The 25462-nt window shown below is 46.7% G+C and overlaps 1 protein-coding gene across 4 annotated transcripts in view; it reads right to left on the bottom strand.

Moving 5' to 3' along the window:
- Positions 1-25462, bottom strand: part of abca3b (ATP-binding cassette, sub-family A (ABC1), member 3b) — a 238092-nt gene that overhangs the window by 109490 nt on the left and 103140 nt on the right. For all 4 annotated transcript variants that reach the window (XM_072481322.1, XM_072481324.1, XM_072481325.1 and 1 more), the window contains exons 11-14: positions 11228-11374; positions 8782-8911; positions 7413-7567; positions 4749-4904 (exon numbers count right to left, since the gene is read on the bottom strand). In XM_072481322.1, the coding sequence (XP_072337423.1) occupies positions 4749-4904; positions 7413-7567; positions 8782-8911; positions 11228-11374 (588 nt within the window). The remainder of the gene's footprint in view (positions 1-4748; positions 4905-7412; positions 7568-8781; positions 8912-11227; positions 11375-25462) is intronic.

The following is a 25462-nucleotide window of genomic DNA, read 5'->3' as shown; positions in this document are numbered from 1 at the left end:
TCACAGAACCACCTGTGCATTTGACACGAGAGCAAAAATCTGGGTCACTGTATCTGTGCACGTACGATAAGTGCTCCCCCAGTTCTGTGCCAGTGTGGTAGTCACCACTGATATACATATTAGGTGATTTGTTGTAAGGCCCTGTACTACAGGTACGGGGGGTAGTTCCCTGCCTGCTGGCTCCAGCCAGTGGGCGGAGTATAAATATGTGTGCTCCCCATACAGCAGCCAATTCACCAACTGCTGTAGGAGGCCACACATCTTAGTGTAATAAAGCCTCAGTTGCATTCAACTCTCGTCTTTGTGTAATTGATCGTGCATCAATTTATTACACTAAAGTTTTCAGAAGATGGACCTCCGCATCAAGCCGGATCGCCTGCAGCTGGATCCGCAATCAGGCAACGCTAAAAAGGACTTTGAACGTTGGCTAGCCTGTTTCGAAGCTTACATCAGGTCTGCACCAGACCCAATTCCGGAAGCTTAGAAGATTCAGATCCTCTACACGCGGCTGAGCTCCAACGTCTTTCCGCTTATCCAAGACGCGCCGAACTACGACGAAGCCATGGCGCTACTGAAAGCAAAGTATGCGCAATGGACTAACACGCTTTACGCCAGACACATCCTCTCCATGCGCAGTCAACTCCCTGGTGAGTCAGTAGAAGACTTCTAGCGTGCTCTAATTCCCCTAGTCAGAGACTGTGACTGTCAGGCCGTCACGGCCATGGAACACTCGAACTTGCTTATGAGGGATGCTTTTGTTACAGGGATAGGGTCGGATTACATCCGCCAACGCCTTTTAGAAGGGGCCACGCTCGACCGAGCGGCAACCAAAAAGCTTGCGCTCTCGCTGATGGTCGCCTTGCGCAACATCCAGGCCTACACCCCCGGCCGCGCGACCCACCCCTCCTACGCATCGTGGACTCCACAGACGGCCGCCCCATCAGGGACCCTACTCAGCTAACTCCACACCAGTGCTGCGCGGCAGCCAACCAACCCCGGGAGTCCCAAATGTTACTTCTGTGGCCAGCCAAAACACTCCCAACAACGCTGCCCGGCCCGGAGCGCCCTTTGCAATGCCTGCGGCGAGAAGGGGCACATAGCGGCGGTGTGCCAGGCCCGTTCAGTCGCCGCTATTGTTCCGACCCTCCCCCCGTATGGCCAGTGGGCGCTGCCACCTTCCCCTCCTCGGACCACGCACGGCCAGTGGGCGCTGCCATCTTCCCCTCCTCGGACCAAGTGCGGCCCCTGGATGCCGCCACTTGTCCTCCCCAGGAACATCAAGCGCCGCCATCTTGTCTCCCCCACGGCACATGCGGCTCTTGGGCGCCGCCATCTTACCAGGACCCATGCCCTCCGGGCACCCCATCATCTGCCACCATCGACAATCAGCCGCGTCTCGCCTCGGTCACAATTGACCAGTCTCGCCCACACAACTTAGCAACCGCCTCTACAAACATGAAAATCAATGGGCACGAGATCTCCTGCCTGCTGGACTCCGGGAGCACAGAGCTTCCTTCGCGGTACACCCCGCCAATCAGAGAATCTCCCTGGCGTCCACGTCCCACTCCGTGGCGATCCGGGGGTACTGCATAGCCACTCTCACTGTCCAGGGCGTGGAGTTTACCGCTTCCGCCTCTATGTCCTCCCCAACCTCTGCATTGCCTTACTACTCGGCCTGGACTTCCAGTGCAATCTCCAGAGCCTAACATTGAAATTCGGCGGGCCCCTACCACCCCTTACTGTGTGCGGCCTCGCGACCCTAAAGGTCGACCCACCTTCCCTATTTGCAAACTTAACCCCAGATTGCAAACCCGTCGCCACCAGGAGAAGACGGTACAGCGCCCAGGACAGGACCGACGTCCAGCGACTGCTTCGGGAAGGCATCATCGAGGCCCCTGGAGAGCCCAAGTGGTAGTGGTGAAAACTGGGGAGAAACACAGAATGGTCGTGGACTACAGCCAGACCATCAATAGGTACACGCAGCTCGACGGGTACCACCTCCCACCCATATCTGATATGGTCAATCAGATTGCACAGTACCGGGTCTTCTCAACTGTGGACCTTAAATCAGCCTACCACCAGTTCCCCATCCGTAAGGCGGACCGCCCATACACTGCCTTCGAGGCAGATGGCCACCTTTACCACTTTCTCAGGGTTCCTTTCGGCATCACCAACGGGGTCTCGGTTTTCCAACGGGAAATGGACCGAATGGTCGATCGGTACGGGCTGCGGGCCACTTTCCCGTACCTTGACAATGTCAACATCTGCGGCCACGATCAGCAGGACCATGACGCCCAGCTTGCCAAATTTCTCCGTACCGCCACTCTCCTCAACCTCACTTACAACAAGAAGTGTGTGATCAGCACAAACTGCTTAGCCATCCTCGGCTATGTGGTCCAGAATGGAGTTCTGGGGCCCGATCCCGACCGCATGTGCCCCCTCATGGAACTCCCCCTCCCCCACTGCCCCAAGGCCCTCGAACGTTGCCTGGGGTTCTTTTCTTACTACGCCCAGAGGGTCCCAAATTATGCGGACAAGGCCCGCCCACTCATCCAATCCACTCTTTTTCCCCTAACGGCCGAGGCTCGCCAGGCCTTCAACCGTATTAAGGCCGACATGCTAAGTCCGCGATGCACACAGTCAACGAGACGCTCCCCTTCCAAGTCGAGAGCGATGCATCAGACGTCGCTCTGGCCGCCACCCTCAACCAGGCAGGCAGGCCCGTGGCATTCTTTTCCCGCACCCTCCATGCCTCCGAAATTCAGCACTCCTCCGTCGAAAAAGAGGCCCAAGCCATCGTTGAAGCTGTGCGGCATTGGAGGCATTACCTGGCCGGCAGGAAATTCACTCTCCTCACTGACCAACGGTCAGTAGCTTTCATGTTTAACACACAGCAGGGCAAGATCAAAAATGATAAAATCTTGAGGTGGAGGATCGAGCTCTCCACCTACAACTACGAGATTTTGTATCGCCCTGGTAAGCTCAACGAGCCCCCCGATGCCCTATCCCGAGGTACATGTGCCAGCGCACAGGTGGACCGACTCCGGACTCTGCACGACAACCTTTGTCACCCGGGAGTCACACGTTTGTACCACTTCATCAAGGCCCGCAATCTGCCCTAGTCCGTCGAGGAAGTCAGGGCAATCACCAGAGACTGCCAGGTCTGTGCGGAGTGCTAACCACACTTCTACCAGCCAGACCGTGCGCGCCTGGTGAAGGCCTCCCGCCCCTTTGAACGCCTCAGCGTGGACTTCAAAGGGCCCCTCCCCTCCACCTACCGTAACACGTACTTCCTCAGTGTGGTCGATGAGTACTCCAGATTCCCCTTCGCCATCCCATGCCCTGATATGACGTCTGCCACCGTCATCAAAGCCCTCAACACCATCTTCGCTCTGTTCGGCTTCCCTGCCTACGTCCACAGCGACAGGGACCTCATTCATGAGCGATGAGCTGTGTCAGTTCCTGCTCAACAAGGGTATCGCCTCGAGCAGGACGACCAGCTATAACCCCCGGGGAAACGGGCAGGTGGAGAGGGAGAATGGGACAGTCTGGAGGGTTGTCCAGCTGGCCCTACGGTCCAGAAATCGCCCGGCCTCCCACTGGCAGGAGGTCCTCCCCGACGCACTGCACTCCATTTGGTCGCTCCTATGCACTGCGACTAATGACACACCCATGAACGTCTCTTTGCCTTCCCCAGGAAGTCCACCTCCGGGGTGTCGCTCCCGACTTGGCTCGCAGCTCCAGGACCCGTACTCCTCCATAAGCACGTCCGACTCCACAAGGCGGACCCATTGGTTGAAAGGGTACAGCTACTCCACGCCAACCTGCAGTACGCCTACGTAGCATACCCCAACGGCCACCAAGATACTGTCTCCCTCAGGGACCTGGCACCAGCTGGTTCCACACACACACACCCCTCCGACCCAGCGCCACCCCCCCTTCCCCGGTGCACCCCACCGCAGCCCTCGCCCCAGGACAATCCTTCCTCCCCCTGCCCACGCCCGAGGATGACGAGGATTTCGGCACGCTCCCTGAGTCACCGAGGACCAGATCGAAACCGGAATCGCCGCCACCACTGCGGCGATCCCAACGGCAGATCAAGGCTCCGGACCGACTGAACCTGTAATTTGATCGGGACTCCATTTTTTCTCTGTAGTACTTGTATATAGTTCTCCACCACCCCCGCCGAACTCAATTTTAACAGGGGGTGAATGTTGCAGTCACCACTGATGTATATATTAGGTGATTTGTGGTAAGGCTCTGTACTACAGGTACGGGGGTAGTTCCCTGCCTGCTGGCTCCGCCCAGTAGGCGGAGTATAAATAAGTGTGCTCCCCATAAAGCAGCCATTTCGGCAGCTGCTGTAGGAGGCCACACATCTTAGTGTAATAAAGCCTCATTTGCATTCAACTCTCGTCTTTGTGTAATTGATCGTGCATCAGCCAGTAATAAAGTCTCTCACTTGACACATCTTTTGTTATTTTCCATGTTCCATTACCACTCCCTTTTGCCTTTTTGTCATTTAATCGCTCCTGCTTTCCACTCAACCACAGACCTTCCCTTTGTGCCTTCCTCACCTCACATTCCCTGTCTCTATACTATATTAAAACCTGTTACTTATCCAACATTTTCTACTTCTATGGAAGGACATGGACCATTAACTTGTTTCTCTAACATAAGTTTCTGCCTGATCTGTTGAATACGTTTGAATTTCAGGCCCCTGAGCTGCCGAAAGGGTAATTAATTACCTTGGAGTTGCCAATGAGAGCAATTCCAATTGACAGCTTGCGTTTCATTCCTCCGGACAAAGTCTTGATCCTGGCTTTTCGTTTGTCCTCGAACTTCAGAATTCTTAACATTCGGTTTACCTCTTCACGGATCTTACCAGACTGGCATCCTTTTAGCTGTGAGGGAAAAATGGACATGGTCAACACACTGAGGCAATGGCATCTAACACCGCAAAGCTGGAGTGAGTGAGTTAGCTGTGAATCCTCAGATGAGATTCACCCAAAAAATGATTGTCATTTTGAGTGAGTTTGGTAGGGTGATTCGCGTTGACCGTTTTGGTGCGATCAAAACTGGTATTCACTCACACTTTAATTTTTTGGAGCTTGGGGAGTTTCCCGGTAAATCCCACACTTCAAATTTTTTTCTGCTGTAGGAAACTAAACTCACCGGCCAGACCTGCTCTTCAGAGATCAGGATGCCATTTTTAGAAGGTGAACCAATCTCAAAGTGAGGTTGTGGAGCCCCCACACCTTCCAACCACAGGCATAGCGACACCCCCACCCCCCGCAGGCCTGGGCAACACCACCAAATCTCGATCCTCGAGAGGCAACCCCATTCCCATCACAAAAGGTGAGCTTGACCCCTCCCCCCACCACACCCACCCAACCAAGGCACAAGGATGATGCGGCCCCATCCATCCTCGTGACCCCTCATCACCAAGTGAGCATACCTTGCTATGGGGGCCACTGAGGGACCCCACTTTTAGCCCCCCCCCCTTTTGGTCCCCCCCCGCCCTTTCAGGACCCACCCCTTCATGGCCCTCCCACTTCCATTGGCATGCCCCCCCCCTCAGGCTCAGCTATGTCGACCTGGCAACTGGGTGCTGCCAAGGTGTCTGGGTGTCAGGTTGACATTGCCTGGGTGCCAGGGACAGTGTCAGGGCTCTGCCCTGCTCTGTCCCAACCATCTAGGGGGCTCCAATGACCTCCGAGCAGCCCCAGCCCCGCACTTGTGGAGGCCAGTACTAATCTGTGCCCAAGTGAGGCCTCGTCGGTGCTGTCAACGACTACTTGGAGCCGGGAAAATGCAGCTTCAAACAGGATGTGCATATTTAGTTATGCACAGCGAGGGCTTGATTCAGATCGGCTGGGTGTAGTGGGCTGGTGACTCGCAATCGGTGACTCACAATCGGCTCGGCACCCGGTGCAAAACCCATTTTGGGCCTCTCCCTCGATGCACCTGGTGCAATGGGATCAGCACATGGCGCAATAGGATTGGAAAATCAATTCCATCCTGTATCTCCTTCACTAGTGCTATTCTCTCTGCCTCATGCCCTGTCTCTCTCACACTCTGCCTCTCTCCCACCCTCTCGCACTAATTCCCTCCCAATTTCCCCTTCACTCTCATAACTCTCTACCTCCCCTTCTCTCCTTCCCCCTCTCTCCCTTGCTCGGTCTCTCTCTCCCACCTTTTCCCTTGCTCGCTCACCCACCTTCTTTCTTGCTCACTCTCCCACTCTCCCCCTCACTCACGCTCCCACTCTCTCCCTCGTTCGTTCTTGTTCATGGCAGGGACTAATCAGACATTCTCCTATCTTGGAAAATGTACCAGGATTGGGCAAGAACTTGAAGGGAATATTTGGGTCGGGCCATTAGGAAGACAGGGTAGTAAGGGCACGTCTGTGCAGTTGGCAAAAGCTGAGCAGATTACCAGCCTGCCGATCTAATACCAACCAGTCAGATCTAATCTTGAATCTTTGTCCTCTTTCTTGGTTGGTTGAGGAGTATAAGATGAAAAGAAAACTGTGAATGTTTGAAATTTAAATCCTGATGTTAGAAATAATGAACAGGTCTGTGAGGATCCATGGGAAAGAAGAAAGGTTAGAGGTTTAGGTGGGATGCTCCAACAGCATTGAGCTCAGAACAGGCTCCCACCATTTCACACCTGCTGATAAAGTGCAAGGAAATTATTTGCCATGAAGTAAATTTAATTAATAAAATCTTGAATTGAAAGCTAATTTAAGTCATTGTGACCATGAAACTATAATCGATTGTCATAAAAACCCTTCTGGTTCACTCATGTCCTTTAGGGAAGGAAATCTTTACCTGGTCTGGCTTACGTGTGACTCCAGACCCACAGTAATGTGGTTGACTCTTAACTGCCCTCTGAAATGGCCTAGCCGGCCACTCAGTTCAAAGTCAATTAAGGATGGGAAATAAATGCTGGAATTACCAACAGTGCCCATAACCATGAAAGTAGTAAAAAGAAGTAAACAAAAACTGATGCTTAGGTCAGTGGGAGAATGCCCCCCGCTCTTCGAATAACACTGTGCAATCTTTTACACCAAGCTGAACAGGCAGATCTGGACTCAGTTTCATGCGTCATGTGATGCATCATCTCAGACTGTCAGCACTATACCAGACCGCAGCTTCTATTATGTGTCAAATCACAGATTAGAGCTTATAGCTATGATCTTCCGACTCAGAGCAGAAGGTACGACTCACTGAATCGAAGTGGCATTTTGCAAAAACAGATGGAACATCCTGCAAGGACAAAAGTTGACAAGTTATATATTGTGCAGTCAGTTGCATGGAGAGAGAGAGAGAGAGAGAGAGACTAAGTTGCCTTTATCCTCTTGCCTGAACCTGGATTCCTATGTGTTCTTCCTCTCCAGCATAACTTACCCCACTAAAAAAAAACAAATGTTCTTCTACGGTCAGGTCATCAAACAGGACATCATGTTGCGGACAGAGACCCAGACTCTGGCGAACCAGTGGCATGTCCTGACAGATATCATACCCGTTAATGTAGGCATTGCCACTTGTAGGAGGGAACAGACCTAATAACCAGGAGAACAGAGAAATAATCAATATCACACTTCAAATTTAGTCCTTAAATTGGTCAGTGCCAGAACTAAAAATATAGCCTTCTCTCCTTGCGCACATTCACCCTCTCCCATGCACACTCCTTCCGTTCCCCTACCTAAATGCATGCCTTTCTCCCCCATATACTTATCAGGTTTCTGAACTGGCTTATCAATTTTGAGGCATCCCCGATTCCCTGCTTTAAATTGTCCAATTGCAGCTGATGAACCTGCTTGAGACAGAAGTGGAATTTATTTAAGATCAAGTTGGATCCAACATGAAATATGTGAGACTGGAAGCGTAGGAGAAAGTTGACACAGAGGCAAATTTGGTCATGCAGCTCTACTACATTGTGGGACACAGGGAATGGAGATCCAATGATCCTGCCTCATTAATGAGATTGTGAGGAGCAGACCAATCACTGGGATTCTTCTCACAAGGCTCCAGATTATCACACAACCCTAATCTGTAACAACATTCTGATACCAGTTACAAGACTCAAAGGGTTGTCCTCCATGTATTCAGGGCTTCCTCTGCAACCTCGTCCTCTGTTGACTTTGATGTGGATAAACCTTGATTTCCCAAGCAGTTAAGAAGGCTGGGCAAATATCCTAAGTTAATACATAACATGGGTCCTTTAAATAATACATTATATTACGAACAATGAAAAGGCAGCTGCATTCATTAAATAAACCAGCAGCTGACCCTGGACATGCAGTGCTCTCCATTTGTGGCCTCAAATAAACAAATAACGTGGAGCTTACTGATGCTTTGTACAGGTGTTGTGTGGTTTTGGTTGGTAAAATTCCATAAGAACCACATGCACATTTGAGATCCTTACACCTTGGTTCTCCCCAACATGTGCCTAAACTCTGAGGAAGGAGTGTGTTATTGTTTCTACAGCGGAAACGACTGCTCTCCAAACCAAGAAGAAGAAACTCCAATGTATAGATTCATTCAATAGCCTGATTTGGAGACACTGGTGATAATGCTGGGCTCTTGTTTGTCAGACTCAACTGGCTGACCAAAGGAAAATACTGAGTGTCTGTGTTTTGCCAGCAATGCTACTTAGAATCAACAGCAACATTTATGAGAGTTCCAATGGAAAAGCCAAAGGAGAATTAAGTGAAGCCCAACCTGCGAATATATTCCTAGAAAGCAGAGAGCATTCTAATGTCCTCAAACTTACCCGTGAGTATGGACAATGTAGTGGTTTTTCCAGCCCCATTGTGCCCCAGCAGTACTGAGATTTGCCCCTGGTATAAGTTCATGTTTAGATGAGAGACTGCTGTCTTAATCTGGTTTCCAACTTTAAACACCTACAGAACACAAAGCTTTTAAATGGAATCATTAAACAGGCAAGCATCATTGCAGCTTATTTCAAATCTGTAATTTCCTTGGTTCTAGAACAGTCCCTGTAGATTGGAAGTTAGCAAATGGAATACTGCTATTCAAGAAATGTGGGAGAGAAACAGGGTAGAAGCCAGTTAGCCTGACATCCATCATCAGTAAAGTGCTCAAATCTATTACTGAGGAAGTTATTTTGTTGAAGCTTTTCATCTTGCACACATCAGGACAATTGCAAGAACATCAACGTGGGGAGAAGCAACAACTTTATACTGTATGAGTATAGAGACGGATTGCTTGGCAAATAGACTCTGACTGATAGAGGCATTTCCATGGAAAATGCATCAGTTGATGGTGACTGACAGTTAACTGCTGAACATTGTTTGAAATTTAAACCAGACAGCTTGACTTGGATTGATCAAGACATTGCCGTGAGGTATGAACCAGAAAATGGCTGTCACTTAAGTTTGTTTAGCCGAAAGAGGCACAATTCATCTAATGTTGGACAGTGAGTTTTGAAAGCACGGCTGGTTGGGTACGGTCTGTACCTTGCCTATTGCAGACAGCAGAAGGGCAAGATATACAACATACCAAATCAGTTCTTGCCTCCTAAACTTAAAACACGTGGATGAACAGTTGCAGGACTGACAAGTAACTTTTAAAAAAAGAATAAATTATTAAACAAGAAAAGATTAATTATAATACATAACCCCCTCAACCCACCTATATTTTTAAAAGATATACCCAGATTTGTAAGGATAACACAAATTACAAAATTTATCTTATTATCTAATATTCTCAGTAAGCACATAGTTCATGTAAACGAACACGCAAACCGTGGTCAGGCACATCACACTCTGAAACCAAGTGACAGATGCCACCCTAAACAGCTTCTGTGGATTGCTCATCAAATCCCCCAGATGTTTGTCACACTGCGAGTCAACTGGTCTCACTGAAGCTCTGAATTCCACATGGGTAATTCCAAACTCCACTCTTGAAAAACACGCCGTAGAATCTTCTCCCAAACAACACTTTCTTTTGGATGCCTTCACCAAGGATCCGCTTCCAGGATTTCAATTTCTCCTTTTGGTATTCCCCTGCCTTGGATTGCCACATTCAAGTTTCCACACAATCTTTCAGGAACCCAGCCATGCCAACAGAACGCTGCTGCCTCACAGGCTGTATTAAGATGCCATCAAACTTTTGATTTATCTTGGATGTCTTGCTTCTCAACTAGTTGACTTTAAATCTGGATCTTGAAGCTGTCTCTTTAACTCCAAGCACTTTCTCTGTTTTTACTTGAATTCTCCTGAACAGGACCTTGTTCAATTTCTTGTTCTTCGTTCCTTTAACTTAACTGTCTTCCTGAGACGTACATTTGTCCAACTCACAGGTTTCTGGGACTTTATTTTGTTCTTTTGGAAAGTCTGCATTCTGCAGCTCCCCATCCTGTCCAGTTTCCCCTTGGTCTAGCTTACAACTAACTTATACGTTCTTTCTATCCTGGGGTGGCCCCTGGTCGCCAAGCAATGACCTGGTTTTCCTTTAAGCCCCGTTGCTTTCACATCGTAAATCCTCATTCCCATGCATGTATCAAAACCAAACTGAAGCCACTTTCAAATATAGAAACACAAAATTAAACTTGCTTAAAGCTATGCCTTATTTTTAATGCCCTCAAATACAAAAAAGCTTATATAAAATTACTTCTGTTTCCTGCCAACAGTGAAGGAATGGTGTTATAGTTCCAAGTCAATCTGGTGTGGGACTTGGAGGGGAATTGTAAGAATGAGAGGTGATCTTATTACCCCAAAAGATTATGGATACTCCATTATTGAATATACTTAAGTCTGAGATTTTTATCTCTCATGGAATCAAGGGATCAGTATCAACCAATATCGGGAAGGTGAAGTTGAAGCTGAAGATCAGCCATGATTGTATTAAATGATAGAGCAGGCTTGATGGGCCATATGGCTTGCCCTTGCTCCTATTTCCTACACTTTTGTACCTCATGACCTGGAACAGGATGAGACCATTTGGCCTTTTGGCTTGTTCCACTATTCAATTAGATCATGGCTGACCTATATCTAACTCCATCTACCCTCCTTGGTTCTCTGATCCTCAATAATACCTTGCCCAACAAAACAATTATATCTTGGTTTTGAAATTTTTACTTGATCCCAGTCTTAAAAGTTTTTTGGTATAGAGAGTCACAGATTTGTGTGAAAAGTGATTCAGTGTAACTACTACAGTTCTACATTGTGGCCACCAGTCAAACCCTATACCCTTACCTTGCTCAAGTCTTTGATTCTGATGCCAGCTTCAATACCCACTGGATCATCCTCCATGTATTCAGTGTTTAGGATTCTATCTGTTTCCTCATCCTCTCTGTTGACTTTGATGTATTCAGATCTTGGCTTTCCAAGCCAGTATGAAGGCTGCGCAAACATCATAAATTAACATTCAATAATACGGGTCCTCCAAATAATGCATTCTATTTAGAACAAGAAGAAGGCAGCTGTTCTCACCAATTGATCGAAAGGCTGACTCTAGACAAGTAGTGGTCCATGTGTGGTTCATCGCAACATACCCTCAGCCTAAACAAACATACCACCCCAGTCATATCCAAAAGAACTAGCATTATAATATAATATAATAATATTTTATTATTGTAACAAGTAGGCTTACATTAACACTGCAATGAAGTTACTGTGAAAATCGCCTAGTCGCCACATTCCGGCACCTGTTCGGGTACACCGAGGGAGAATTCAGAATGTCCAAATTACCTAACAGCACCTCTTTTGGGACTTGTGGGAGGGAACTGGAGCACCCGGAGGAAACCCACGCAGACACAGGGAGAACGTGCAGACTCCACACAGACAGTGACCCAAGCCAGGAATCGAACCTGGGGCCCTGGTGCTGTGAAGCAACAGTGCTAACCACTATGCTACCATGCCGCATTAATGAATCTCTCAAACACCCAACACATGTTTGCATAAACAGTGAGCCATTGGTTGCTTCTGCTGTGTCCCTTGGTGCAGTCTCTCTGGAAATACAGAATCAGCAGGATAGAGCTCAACACCAGAATTTGGATTGAACTGTACCAACTTTTGTCCTCTTGGATTCACATTGGAGCTACCACTTGTCACAATAATGAAGTAAAAACATGGAATTATGTCTAGAAATACTGGACTTTAAATAAGACCGGAGTTTAAAAAACACACAAGTCACTGGCCGAATTGCTGCAGGGTAATTCTCGAAGCGATAACTGAACCCCAAGCTGTTAACAGAGAAGGTACTGCTAAAAGCATCCAGAAACTGATTGCCAACTCTGGTAGAGACATTGGGACTTAGTGGACATCTCATCAAAATGTTTCCTGCGTAATTTCCTTGGAATATGCAAAGAATGGGTTACGAGCCAGCTGAAAAACTGCCCCAGTTGTCTGTCTGTGTGTGCTCTATGAGAACAAGCCCTGCAGATTTTGGCACAGAAGTAAAAGCCAGCAAGTACAAGCACAATACTTCTTTAAATAGCCATTGTGCAGGAATATCTCTCTCTGATTGTGGAAGTCAGCCAGGTCAGTAAGGACTGTAGCTGAAATGCGAACTGAGAAATTCTCCGCCAAACTACAGAACACTGGAATCACAAAACAGACTATGTGCCTGCTAAAGTCAACTCTACTGGTACCGTGAAAATGACTATTAGGGTTGGATTGGATTTGTTTATTGTCACGTGTACTGAGGTACAGTGAAAAGTATTGTTCTGCGTATACTTCAGACAGATCATTACATACATGAAAAAAAACCATTGGGCAAACATAAATACACAATGTAAAGACATAGACAAAGGCATTGGGTGAACCATACATACTCAGTAGAGAAGAGATCAGATCAGTCCATAAGAGGCATGTTTAGGAGTCTAGTAACAGTGGGGAAGAAGCTGTTTTTGAATCTGTCAGTGCATGTTCTCAGAATTTTGTATCTCCTGCCCGATGGAAGAAGTTGGAAGAGTGACTATCCCGGGTGGGGGGGGTCTTTGATTATGCTGCCCATTTTCCCAAGGCAGCGGGAGGTGCAGACAGAGTCAATGGATGGAAAGCGGGTTTGCGTTATAGACTGGGTTGTGTTCACAACTCTCTGTAGACTATTCACCTACTGAAGTCAACTCTACAAGAGTCTCAAACCACAATGTTTAACCATCTACTCCTCACAAGTCAAGGGCTGTTCTGTGTACCTTTTCTTAAATATTTTCTTACTTTAAATTCAATTCCCCCTTCTAATCTGTGTGAATATACATACATGTGTTTCACTATTTTCTTGTCTTTAATAATTAATAAACTCACTTTATCTTTAACTCAAGAAAGCCTGGTTAAATTGTCTCCTTTTAAAACTTAACTATTGGGTCTGGGAAAAAGGTATTAGCAAAAAGGGAACTTTTTTTAGATTAGGGGGTTGAATAAAGACGGGGAACAGGTTCATCCCTCCTCAACCAGGTCTGGAACAATTTTGGGTATCCCAGCTGGATGGCGACAAATTGAGGAATCTTGCCCTGATCAATAATTTCGGGGAACCTCACCAGGAGCGAGTTGTAACAAACGTCACTTGATGTCTGGAGTTCTTCTGCTCTACATTATCCAGTCCTGCCTCCTGTAAAAGGGACATCAATTTAACCTCCTAAGTCACTTGGTTGGGTCTGATTGATTGGAGTTGAAAATCTTCTGAAATAATTCATTGGGTTTGGATTCAAATCATTTTCAAAAAAGTACAAAGAGTAAAAGTATTTCATACAAAATCACACTTGACGTTATTCAGCAAAAAAAACCAGGTAGATTGAAATTAAAATATTAATGATAGCTTTTGTGAGTGCGTAACCAACATGACGTTCGATAGGAATCACTGCCAGGCCCATGTTACACATAGGAACATGGGAATTAGAAGCAGAAGTAGGCAATTCAGTCCTTCGAGCCTGCTCCGCCATTCAATCAGATCATGACTGATCTCTTCCTGGTCTCATATCCATCTCCCTGCCTGTTCTCTTCATCCATTTTTTAAATCAGAAATATATCTATCCCCTTCTTGAAACTATTTAATGATTCAGACTCCACCACACTATGGGGCAGCGAGTTCCACAAATTCACCACCCTCTGCGAGAAGTAGGTCCTCCTCATCTCAGTTTTAAATCTACCGCCTCTCAACCTGTGACCTCTCATTCTAGATTGCCCCATAAGGGGGAACATTTGGCCTACGTTTACTTTATCAATCCCTCTTAGTATTTTATATACCTCGATCAGATCCCCTCATTCTTCTAAACTCCAGCAAGTATGGGCCCAACTGTTCAATCTCTCCTCATACGTCAACCTTTTCATCCCCGGAATCAATCTGGTGAACCTCCTCTGAACTGCCTCCAATGCCACCACATCCTTCCTCAAGGAAACCAAAACTGGACATAATATTCCAGATGTGGTCTCACCAACACCCTATACAATTGAAACAACACCTCTACCTTTTATACTCTAGTCCTTTTTCAATAAACGCATGTATACACTCATGCACACACTTGCCCACAATATAATTTGTGTGGGAATTGACATTTAAAAATATATATTTTTTTATTAGAGTTTTTTTCAATTTTACAAATAACGCAACAAACCCTCAAAACTGGTACAGTGTAAATGCTTCTGCATACCTGAATACAGGAAAAGGCAGGAGAAAGCAAACACAGTTGGTTTAGCTTAATCATTAATTTTGGTGTCTCTGATTATACAATAAAAAAAAGAAAACAAACGGATAAGCTGTGTTGTGTTGGGCGCTCTGGATCCGTGGAACACATACAGGCCACCAACACTTAAAATAGTGCAACACTATTTTATTAAGTCAGAAACTGTTGAACATACTTTCACTGTGGGTTAACACGATATTAGATTGAACTAAAGACCTATGCCTTGTCCTAACCAGTCTATGCACTCAGCACATGGTGAAGATCTGTGCTGCAGGCTGTGGGCTCTGTCCTACTAGGAAGCTGCAGCTCGAATGAGCGGGAACTCTGATGCCCCTTGTCTTTATAGTGCATGTGCTGTAACTGGTGATTGGCTGCGGTATTGTGTGTGTTGATTTGTCCCACTGGGTGTCCATCAGTGTGTGTGTGTGTGTCTGCACCATGATATACTGGTGTATATTATGACAAGCTGGAGAATAGAGAAGAGGATAAGGCCATATAGACATGGTAATATAGTTTGTACACACCATCACATATAGCGAGTTCAAGACGGTGCCACATAACTTATGGAAAGGTTGTTGGAGGAAGTCAGACATAGCGAAGCCTATAGATTTGAGATAAGAGCCCCACGTTTTGGAATGCATCCGAATTAGAACGGAGTATGCAATTTAGGAACTCCATAAGGATACATTCCATGATCATTTCATGTCAATTCTGAATTGAAGGATATTTATCGCTAATCCAGGAGCAAATTATGTTCTTCTGTGCTGAAAAGGTTAGCATATTATACAGCCTTTTATCATTAGAGTCAATAATTCTCCTATCTGGGAGCCTCAGAATTATGAATAAAGAATCAAATTCTAAGGCCATGCCGAATATCATTTTAACACAGGACCACACACAGTGTATGTGGACACCTTCAACTACCTTGCATTTTGGGCACAAGAAGGATATAGCAGGATCACCCTGCATCTCAAGCCTGGTGTGATATGCAGACGGTGTAATATTTTGAGCTGAGACTCCTTCGTTCTATTATAGACTGAAATTTTATTGGCATTTTCCCATATATTACCCCAGGTCTCTTCATCAATACTGACTGCAAAGTCTTTTTCCCAAGATCGCACAATCTCTGATATACTTGCACAGGATCTAGAACACAAAGGGCTGGATTCTACCTTTCCCAGTTGCGTGTTTCTCGGCAGCAAGAGGGGGAGCACCGTTCGCTGGCAGCGGGATTCTCTGTTCCCACCGCTATCAATGAGATTTCCCATTGAAGACACCAGGAAACCTGCAGGCAGGGGGGTGCTGTGACGGGACCAGAGAATCCTGCTGCCGATGAACGGCCGGAGAATTCCGGTCAAAGTGTCATAAAGCTTGCTGATTAATTGCTTAAGTTCACAGAAATCAGGGTTTTTTCCACCGGGGTGACTGAAGCTCAAGATGCATAGTTGTCTTATTAAGGATCAAAATGCTCTCACTTCATTTTTTTTCTCTGCAGAAAGCACTCAACTGCTTTTGATGTGGTCCAAGAGCTGTCACTCATAGCTCGACGTTCATAAACATTGCAGTACGTTACACAGCAGGGTACTTGAGATCCACTGAAGCATGAAGGGAAATGAAATCATCAATCCAGACAGCAAGCGATAGGTAAGCTGTCAATCACAGCCTAGTAAAATCAATTTTACATTCTTGTAAATGAAAGTCTTGCAGACCAAGGATCTGAGGGGATTTAATCCCATCTGATGTGGTTTTCATTTTTTAGGAATTTACAGGTGCTGTTTTCTCTGCCTGAGCCAGTAGGTGTAGGTCACAGGTGAGCTTTAAAGCAGTGATTTTGCTTTTAAACTATCTTTGTCTGGATTTCTCTCTAGCTTCCAGGCAGGGGTCTCTGTGATAAGTCCCTGGTGGAGGTCTCTCTAAGGGGGTCTTCCTTCTGGGGGGTCTCTGATGGGGTTCTCTATTATGGGTGAGTCTCTTATGGGGGAGGTCTCTTATGGGGGAAGTCTCTTATGGGGGAGGTCTCTTATGGGGAAGGTCTCTTATGGGGGATCTCTTATGGGTGGTCTCTGATGGGGGGGGGGTCTCTGATGGGGGATCTCTTATGGGGGGGTCTCTGATGGGGGATCTCTTATGGGGGGTCCTGTATGGGGGGGGTCTCTTATGGGGGGGTCTCTTATGGGGGGGTCTCTTATGGGGGGGTCTCTTATGGGGGGGTCTCTTATGGGGGGGTCTCTTATGGGGGGGGGTCTCTTATGGGGGGGTCTCTTATGGGGGGGGTCTCTTATGGGGGGGCCTCTTATGGGGGGGGTCTCTTATGGGGGGGTCTCTTATGGGGGGGTCTCTTATGGGGGGTCTCTTATGGGGGGTCTCTTATGGGGGGGTCTCTTATGGGGGGAGTCTCTTATGGGGGGGTCTCTTATGGGGGGGGTCTCTTATGGGGGGGGTCTCTTATGGGGGGGTCTCTTATCGGGGGGTTTCTTATGGGGGGGTATTTTCTGGGTGGGTTTCTTATGGGGAGTCTCTACCACCCTTGTCCTTCACACAGTTCTCTATTTTGAAAGACACATTTTTGCTGACCAATCCTGCTATGCCCCGACATGCTGGTGGAGAAAGAGGCGCAAAAAGCACCTGCCCCACCGAATCGCGCTGTGATGAATGTAGAAATTGTTATATATTATATTTGATATTCTGTTGCAGAAACATTATTAAAAACGCTGGTTTAAAATACATACAGGTAGTGTATATATTAAAGCTGTAATTAAGAAGTCATAAAAGATGAAGTGATTATTGAATTTAACCACTTACTTGGTTGCAGATGAAGGGTTAATGGAATAGTGTTTTGATTGCTGGAGATTCTCTGGAGTATGGATAATTTATGAGGGATTATATAAACACTTAGTGTTTAAGTACAGATGATGTAATTAATGGGCGGGGCCAGGTTGTAATTTTGCAGTCTGTTATAGGGTTTTAAATTGAACAACAGTTTTGCCAAATGCTGTTAGGTTGAGCAGAAGTGTACTGGATCTGATGTGCAAAGGAACTCTCTCCAAAAATCTGCAAGTAACCCGCTTTGTTAACTTTGGCAAGTGTAGTCAATACATTCAGGTTTTTCCTTTTGTTTAAGAACTGTTTAACTGTTAGTTGAAAAGCTATTTCTTTGATGTTAATGAGGTTAATTCTGTGTTTAAATTAAAGTTTGTTTTACTATAAAAGATACCTATTGGTCATAGTCATAATTCCTGGGCATATCCTTTCCTCACAGTATTACAAATTGAAAAATTGCCTGTGATTTTCATCTGCTCCTCCAACAACAGTTGGGGTCTGGTTCGGTATCCTAAAACTGCATCAGCTTTAAGTGCTCTTTGTCATCAAAATGAGTTTCCTGCAACAAAACTTTGTCAACGTTCTCTCTTTTAAGGAAAGACAAGGGGCGCGATTCTCCGACCCCCCACCGTTTCGGAGATTCGCCGGGGGCTGGCGTGAATCCTGCCCCCACCGTGTCCCGAATTCTCTGCCACCAGAGATTCGGCGGGGATGGGAATAGCGCCGCGCCGGTCGGCGGGGGTGGGAATCGCGCCAGGCCGGTCGGCGGGCCCATCCCTGGCGATTCTCCGACCCGCGATGGGCCGAAGTCCCGCCGCTGTCAACCCTCTCCCGCCGGCGTGGATTAAACCACCATCTGAACAACGGGACAAGGCGGCGCGGGCTGGCTCCGGGGCCCTGGGGGGGGGGCGCGGGCGATCTGGCCCCGGGGGGTGCCCCCACGGTGGCCTGGCCTGCGATCGGGGCCCACCGATCCGCGGGCGGGCCTGTGCCGTGGGGGCACTCTTTTTCTTCTGCCTTCGCCATGGTCTTCACTATGGCGGAGACGGAAGAGACCCCCTCCCCTGCGCATGCACGGGGATGACGTCAGCAGCCGCTGACGCGCCCACGCATGCGTCGCCCGGCGAAGACCTTTCGGCGCCGGCTGGCGTGGCGCCAAAGGCCTTTCCCGCCAGCCAGCGGAGCGGAAACCACTCCGGCGCGGGCCTAGCTCCTCAAGGTGAGGGCTTGGCCCCTAAAGGTGCGGAGACGTCCGCACCTTTGGGGCGGCCCGACGCCGGAGTGGTTCCCGCCACTCCATTACGCCAGAACCCCCCGCTCCGCCGGGTAGGGGAGAATCGCGCCCCAGATCTTTTTTCCCTTAACACGATGCTGTACTCCCAGCACATTCCAGGATCAAATGTTTAATGCAGCTACCTCGTTGCTCAATCAACCAGAGAAAATATAGGATAAGATTTTTACACCATGTCGGGGGTGCACCAAAATATACAGCCTCTAGTTCCAATCACACCCAGAGGCACCACAGACACAATATAACGTCGCCTTCTCAGATAAGAGACCCACCTCCATTGCAGGATCGAGTTAACAATTCTTCAACCCGAAAATGAAAAAAAATACAAAAAACTCATGACGATATTCATTCTCAGGTGACTTTCCTCAACACGTGAGGATCTGTGGGGCGAAACCTACAAGCTTTCCTTCAATTTACGCAGGAGACAGAAAAGGGGAGAAAAGTTTTTTTTGATAAACGTCGAATGCCCAATTTTGTTTTCCAATTAAGGGGAAATTTAGCGTGGTCAAACCACCTATCCTGCACATCGTTTTGGGTTGTGGAGGTGAGACCCACACAGACATGGGGAAAATGTGCAAACTCCACACGGACAGTGACCCGGGATCGAACCCGGGTCCTCGGCGCTGAGGCAGCAGCGCAAACCACTGCACCACCGTGCTGTCCACAAAAGGAGAAAAGATATGTCAGAAAGGGAATTGGAGCCAAATGCCCCTCCTGCACTTTGCCCCCACCCATGAAGACCTAAACCACTCACCCACCTCCCAGCAGTGGCGCTATTCATGTTTATCATGATTAAAGTTAAGAAACCATAAAGCATTGATTACCATCATAAATGTACGAATCAGAAGACGGATATCTATCACGTAGCTCCACTACCATAACACCTACACAGCACACCCCTCAAAGCAGCACCCTGAAGGGTGTTTTCCTTTCATGATGAATTGAAGCCCCTGAGATTCTTAAGGATAAAACATTCATTTTCGAGCTCGATTGTTAACACCTTCCTGCTAACATGATAAGTAGCAACATAAGCTCAGGCAGGAAGCATTATTTATTTTTTTAAATTGAAGAGTACCCAATAATTATTTTTTTTCAATTAAGGGGAAATTTAGCGTGGCCAATCCACCTACCCTGCTCACCTCTGGGTTGTGGGCGTGAGACCCATGCAAACACAGGGAGAACGTGAAAACTCCACATGGACAGTGACCCGGGGCCGGGATCGAACCCGGGTCCTCAGTACCGTAGGCAACAGTGCTAATCACTGCGCCATCGTGCCGCACCAGGCAGGAAGCATTATAACAGTTGATAGAGTCTGGGTTGTTCACATTATTGCCTTCCATCCAGTTCACAAAAGTCAAGACCTTAGTCGGACTGTTGAATGTCTTTATGGAGTTGAGGGATGCCACCCTGAGTGTTGCAGGATAAAACAGGTCGCAATTAATTCCAACAGCCATGAGTCGTTTTCTAACTTCATCGAAGCCTCTACGCTTCTTTTGTGTCGTTGCCGTGAAATCATGGAAGAAAGAGACACTCACCCGGTCATAGAGTCAGGTGTCACCATTCCTTGCTGCTTCCAGTATTCTTGGCAATCTCCATAGTTATAAAAACTAATTATTGTAATCGGGATGCCTATTGTCCCTAGGCCTCCAAGAAAGGATACAATGTGCCCTTTCCAATTTAATATGCCCAGCTTTCGTATTCAGCTTAAGAAAACATGGCAGCCAGTTCTCAAAGCATTTAATAAGGAGCTTACCCTCCACTCCTTCTGGCAAACCGACAACCCAGACATTTTTCTTCCGGCCTCAGTTCTCCAGGGTTTCTGACACACCACGTAGCTGCTTTTCCCAGGATTTCAAGTGGGCCTCAGCTGAGGAAGTTGCATTCTTGACAGTTAAGGATTTTCTCCTCCATTTCATCAAGCCTTTTATTAGTATTCTGCAGCTCAGACTCATAAGCACTAATATTCTGTGCTAACAAGCCGAATTTACCGTCAATTACTTTAATGATGTTTGCGGCCATCATCTGCAATACGTTCGAGGGTGCCAAACCAAGAGCTCGCTCGAGGATTAAGTCAGCATATTGAGGAGTCAGCTCCACCCCAGTTGCATCTGACTACTCCCTTCTGTCGATGATTTTCTCAGGATTCCCCAGTATTTTCCCACCAATGCTTAGCCAGAAATCTTCTAGGGACACACAATGGAGTATTCACTTCCAGGATTATATAGGCGGCATGGCAACACAGTGGTTAGCACTGTTGCTTCACAGCACCAGGGACCCAGGTTCGATTTCCGGCTTGGGTCACTGTCAGAGCGGAGTCTGCATGTTCTCCCCATGTCTGTGTGGGTTTTCTCCGGGTGCTCCGGTTTCCTCCCACAAGTCCCGAAAGACGACATAGTGTGGCGTCTAGGGGACATGGGGATTTTCACAGTAACTTCAATGCAGTATTAGTATAAGCTTACTTGTGACATTAATAAAGATTATAATTAAGTATGTTCCATGTAAACAAAATAAATGAAAGGAGTAAATGATGTGTCGTGCCAGAGCCCACAGAATTCCCGCACCTGTATCATGTGATTCCCCCTGAATTAACCTTCTGAAATTTGTCCTTTACTTTTCTACAAATATTTGAAAGAAAATCAAGCCAATAGATCCTGAAAAACAGTCTGAAGAGAAGCACTGAGTTGATAAAATGAAACGGAGGCAACATAAGAACGTACAAAACAGGGGCAGAAATAGGCCATTCAGCCACTCGAGCCTGCTCCGCCATTCAATAAGTTCATGGCTGATCCGCTTGTGTGCGCTACATTCCCATCCACCTCAATATACTTTGATTTCCGTACCTAACAAGAATCTATCTAACACCACCTTAAAAATATTCAATGAGCCCGCCCCCAACGCTTCTGATTTGGAGAGTTCCAAAGTCGCACAACGCTCTGAATTCTCATCTCTGTCTTATAGTTTCCTGCTTCCCCCACGTCTTGAATAGAGGCATCAGATTAGCATCTTTCCAGTCTGATGGAACCTTGCCAGAATTTTGGAAAATGAACACCAATACATCTATTGCTTTTGACAAAGATGTTAGCTCCCTTTTCTCTCCACAGGTGCTGTTAGACACTTCTGAGATTGTCCAGTATTTTATTTTTTTGGTTCCGATTCCAACATCCGCAGTAATTTGCTTTTAACAACTACTGCCTTATTAGCCACCTCTTTAAAGACCGAGGATGAAGTCCATCAGAATCTGGAGACCTTTCAGCTCATAGCTCCATCACTTTGCTCAGGACTGCTTCCCTAGTGATTGTAATTTCAATAAGTCCCACTCTTCCTTCCATTTCCTGATTTGCAGCTATTACTGGAATGTTTTTTGTATCTTCTATATTGAAGATGACAGTCTACCATTTCCCTATTATCTACTATTAGCTCCTCACTGTCACTCTCTTGAGGAACAACACTCATTTTACTTACTCTTCTTTTTTAAATACCTGTTGAAACTCTATCTACTTTTACATTTCACACTAGTTTCCTCTTATGCTCTAATTCGTTTCTCCTGATTAACCTTTAAGCAATTCGCTGCGACTCTATATAATTCTGATCAATCATCTGACCTGACATTCATTTCTGTGCAGTTATATGATTTTTCCTTAAGTTTGATACTGCCTTAGCTTCTTTAATTAAACTTGTATGGTGGGTTTGTCATAGAATCCCTAGAGTGTAGAAGGAGGCTATTCGTCCCATTAGGTCTACATCGGTCCTCTGAAAGAGGACCCTACTATGTCCACTCCCCCACCCTGTGACCCCATAAACCCCCCAACCTTGATTACAACCCTGCCGTCTTCCACAAGAGTGAAGATTGTCCCCGCAATGAGGGATTGATCCTCAGTGAAGAGTGAAGATTGTCCCCGCCAAGAGGGAGTTAGCCTCAGTGAAGAGTGAAGATTGTCCCCGCCATGAGGGAGTTATCCTCAGTGAACAGTGAACATTGTCACCACCATGAGGGTTTGATCCTCAGTGAAGAGTGAACACTGTCTCTGCCATGAGGGTTTATCCTCAGTGAAGAGTGAACACTGTCCCCGCCATGAGGGTTTATCCTCAGTGAAGAATGAAGACTGTCCCTGCTATGAGGGTTTATCCTCAGTGAAGAGTGAACACTGTCCCTGCCATGAGGATTTATCCTCAGTGAAGAATGAACACTGTCCCTTCCATGAGGGTTTATCCTCAGTGAAGAATGAACACTGTCTCTGCCATGAGGGTTTATCCTCAGTGAAGAGTGAGCATCGTTCCCGTCATGAGCATTTATCCTCAGTGAAGAGTGAACACTGTCCCTGCTATGAGGGTTCATCCTCAGTGAAGAGGTACTGTACTCATCATGAGGGATTATCCTCAGTGAAGAATGAACACTGTCCCTGCCATGAGGGTTTATCCTCAGTGAAGAGTGAACATTGTTCCCGCCATGAGGGAGTGCAGTGAAGGTTAACCAGACTGACTCCAGGGATGGTGGGACTGTCATATGAAGCGAGATTGACTAGGTTGGGATTGTTCTCGCTGGAGTTCAGAAGAATGAGGGGGATCTCATAGAGATGTATAAAATTCTAACAGGTCTAGACAGAGTAGATGCAGGGAAGATGTTACCAATGATGGGTGTGTCCAGAACCAGGGGTCACAGCCTGAGGATTCAGGGTAAACCATTTCGGACAGAGATAAGGAGATATTTCTTCACACAGAGTGGTGAGCCTGAGGAATTCATTAACATAGGAAGTAGTTGATGCTAAAACTTTGAATATATTCAAGAGGCGGCTGGATATAGCACTTGGGGAGAATGTGATCAAAGGCTATGGGGAGAAAGCAGGATTAGGCTATTGAGTTGGATGATCAGTCATGCTCATGATGAATGGCGGAGCAGGCTCGAAGGGCCAAAAGGCCTCCTCCTTCTCCTATCTTCTATGTATCTGAAAATGAAATGAAATGAAAATCGCTTATTGTCACAAGTAGGCTTCAAATGAAGTTACTGTGAAAAGCCCCTTGTCGTCACCTTCCGCCGCCTGTTCGGGGAGGCTGGTACGGGAATTGAACCGTGCTGCTGGCCTGCCTTGGTCTGCTTTAAAAGTCAGCTATTTAGCCCAGTGTGCTAAACCAGCCCCTCTATGTATCTATGAGGGTTTATCCTCAGTAGAGTGAATACTGTCCCTGCCATGAGGGTTTATCCTCAGTGAAGAATGAACACTGTCCCTGCCATGAGGGTTTATCCTCAGTGAAGAATGAACACTGTCCCTGCCATGAGGGTTTATCCTCAGTGAAGAATGAATACTGATGTTGAGGGTTTATCCTGAGGTGGCCATTTTGCTGCCTCTGCCTCTGTGCTGTCCTTCAGAATTTTTTTTATTGTAGGAATATACTTATTCTGAGTATTCCAAAATATCCTCTTAAAAGCCTGTCACTGCTTCTCTATTGATCGATCCTCTAGCCACGTATCCCAGTTCACTTCAGTTAGCTCTGCTTTCATGCCCAGACTGTAAAATATGTCTTCAGTGGGCAGATTGTGGCCAAACTGTCAAATCCAACACCAGGCTTCTGCGAGAGATTGATACCATTGGATAAAAACATTACCACAATAATTAAAGAAACTGAGGATAACTTTATGTTTTATGACAGTACGAAGTCTTACAACACCAGGTTAAAGTCCAACAGGTTTGTTTCGATGTCACTAGCTTTCGGAGCGCTGCTCCTTCCTCAGGTATCCTCAGTGAAGAGTGAACATTGTTCCCGCCATGAGGGAGTCAGCCTTTGATCACATTCTCCCCAAGTGCTATATCCAGCCGCCTCTTGAATATATTCAAAGTTTTAGCATCAACTACTTCCTATGTTAATGAATTCCTCAGGCTCACCACTCTTTGTGTGAAGAAATATCTCCTTATCTCTGTCCGAAATGGTTTACCCTGAATCCTCAGGCTGTGACCCCTGGTTCTGGACACACCCATCATTGGAGTCAGTCTGGTTAACCTTCACTGCACTCCCTCATGGCGGGAACAATGTTCACTCTTCACTGAGGATACCTGAGGAAGGAGCAGCGCTCCGAAAGCTAGTGACATCGAAACAAACCTGTTGGACTTTAACCTGGTGTTGTAAGACTTCGTACTGTGCTCACCCCAGTCCAACGCCGGCATCTCCACATTATGTTTTATGAGTATGCTTTAATTGTGCAATTTTATAATACACAATTTTTAAAGTTAGAAACCTGACTGTGTTGCTGCTCATAATTGGAGAGGCAGACAGCACGAAAATCATAAAGGAAACTACAAATGTTTAACTGCAAAGACCTTGTGAAAGCAGCCAATGATGATCTGGGAGAAAGACACTATGAACCTGAATGATGTGAGGTTGCGGAACACTACTTGAATTAGTTGTTTTTTAATTCTTTCTTGAGATGAATGTCACTGGCTACTCAAGCATTTATTGTCCATCTCACTTGCTCTTAGGTGATAGTTATCATGATATTCAAACACACACATCATGATAGACACACCAACAGACAAATCAGAACACACAACACCACAACCAATCACAGACAAGGACAGGGACAGTATAAAAGGACAAACACGACACCTGGTGGCCAGTATTAGCTGGAGACCAGGACAAGGACAGACCTGTTACACTACACACTCAGGGAGACACAACGTGCAGAGTATCCAGACCGAATTGTAT

The sequence above is a fragment of the Scyliorhinus torazame genome, chromosome 17 (genome assembly GCF_047496885.1).
Source record: "Scyliorhinus torazame isolate Kashiwa2021f chromosome 17, sScyTor2.1, whole genome shotgun sequence".
Lineage (NCBI taxonomy): Eukaryota > Metazoa > Chordata > Chondrichthyes > Carcharhiniformes > Scyliorhinidae > Scyliorhinus > Scyliorhinus torazame.
The sequence above is the reverse complement of the archived record's forward strand: the minus strand, read 5'-3'. Positions and strand labels throughout refer to the sequence as shown.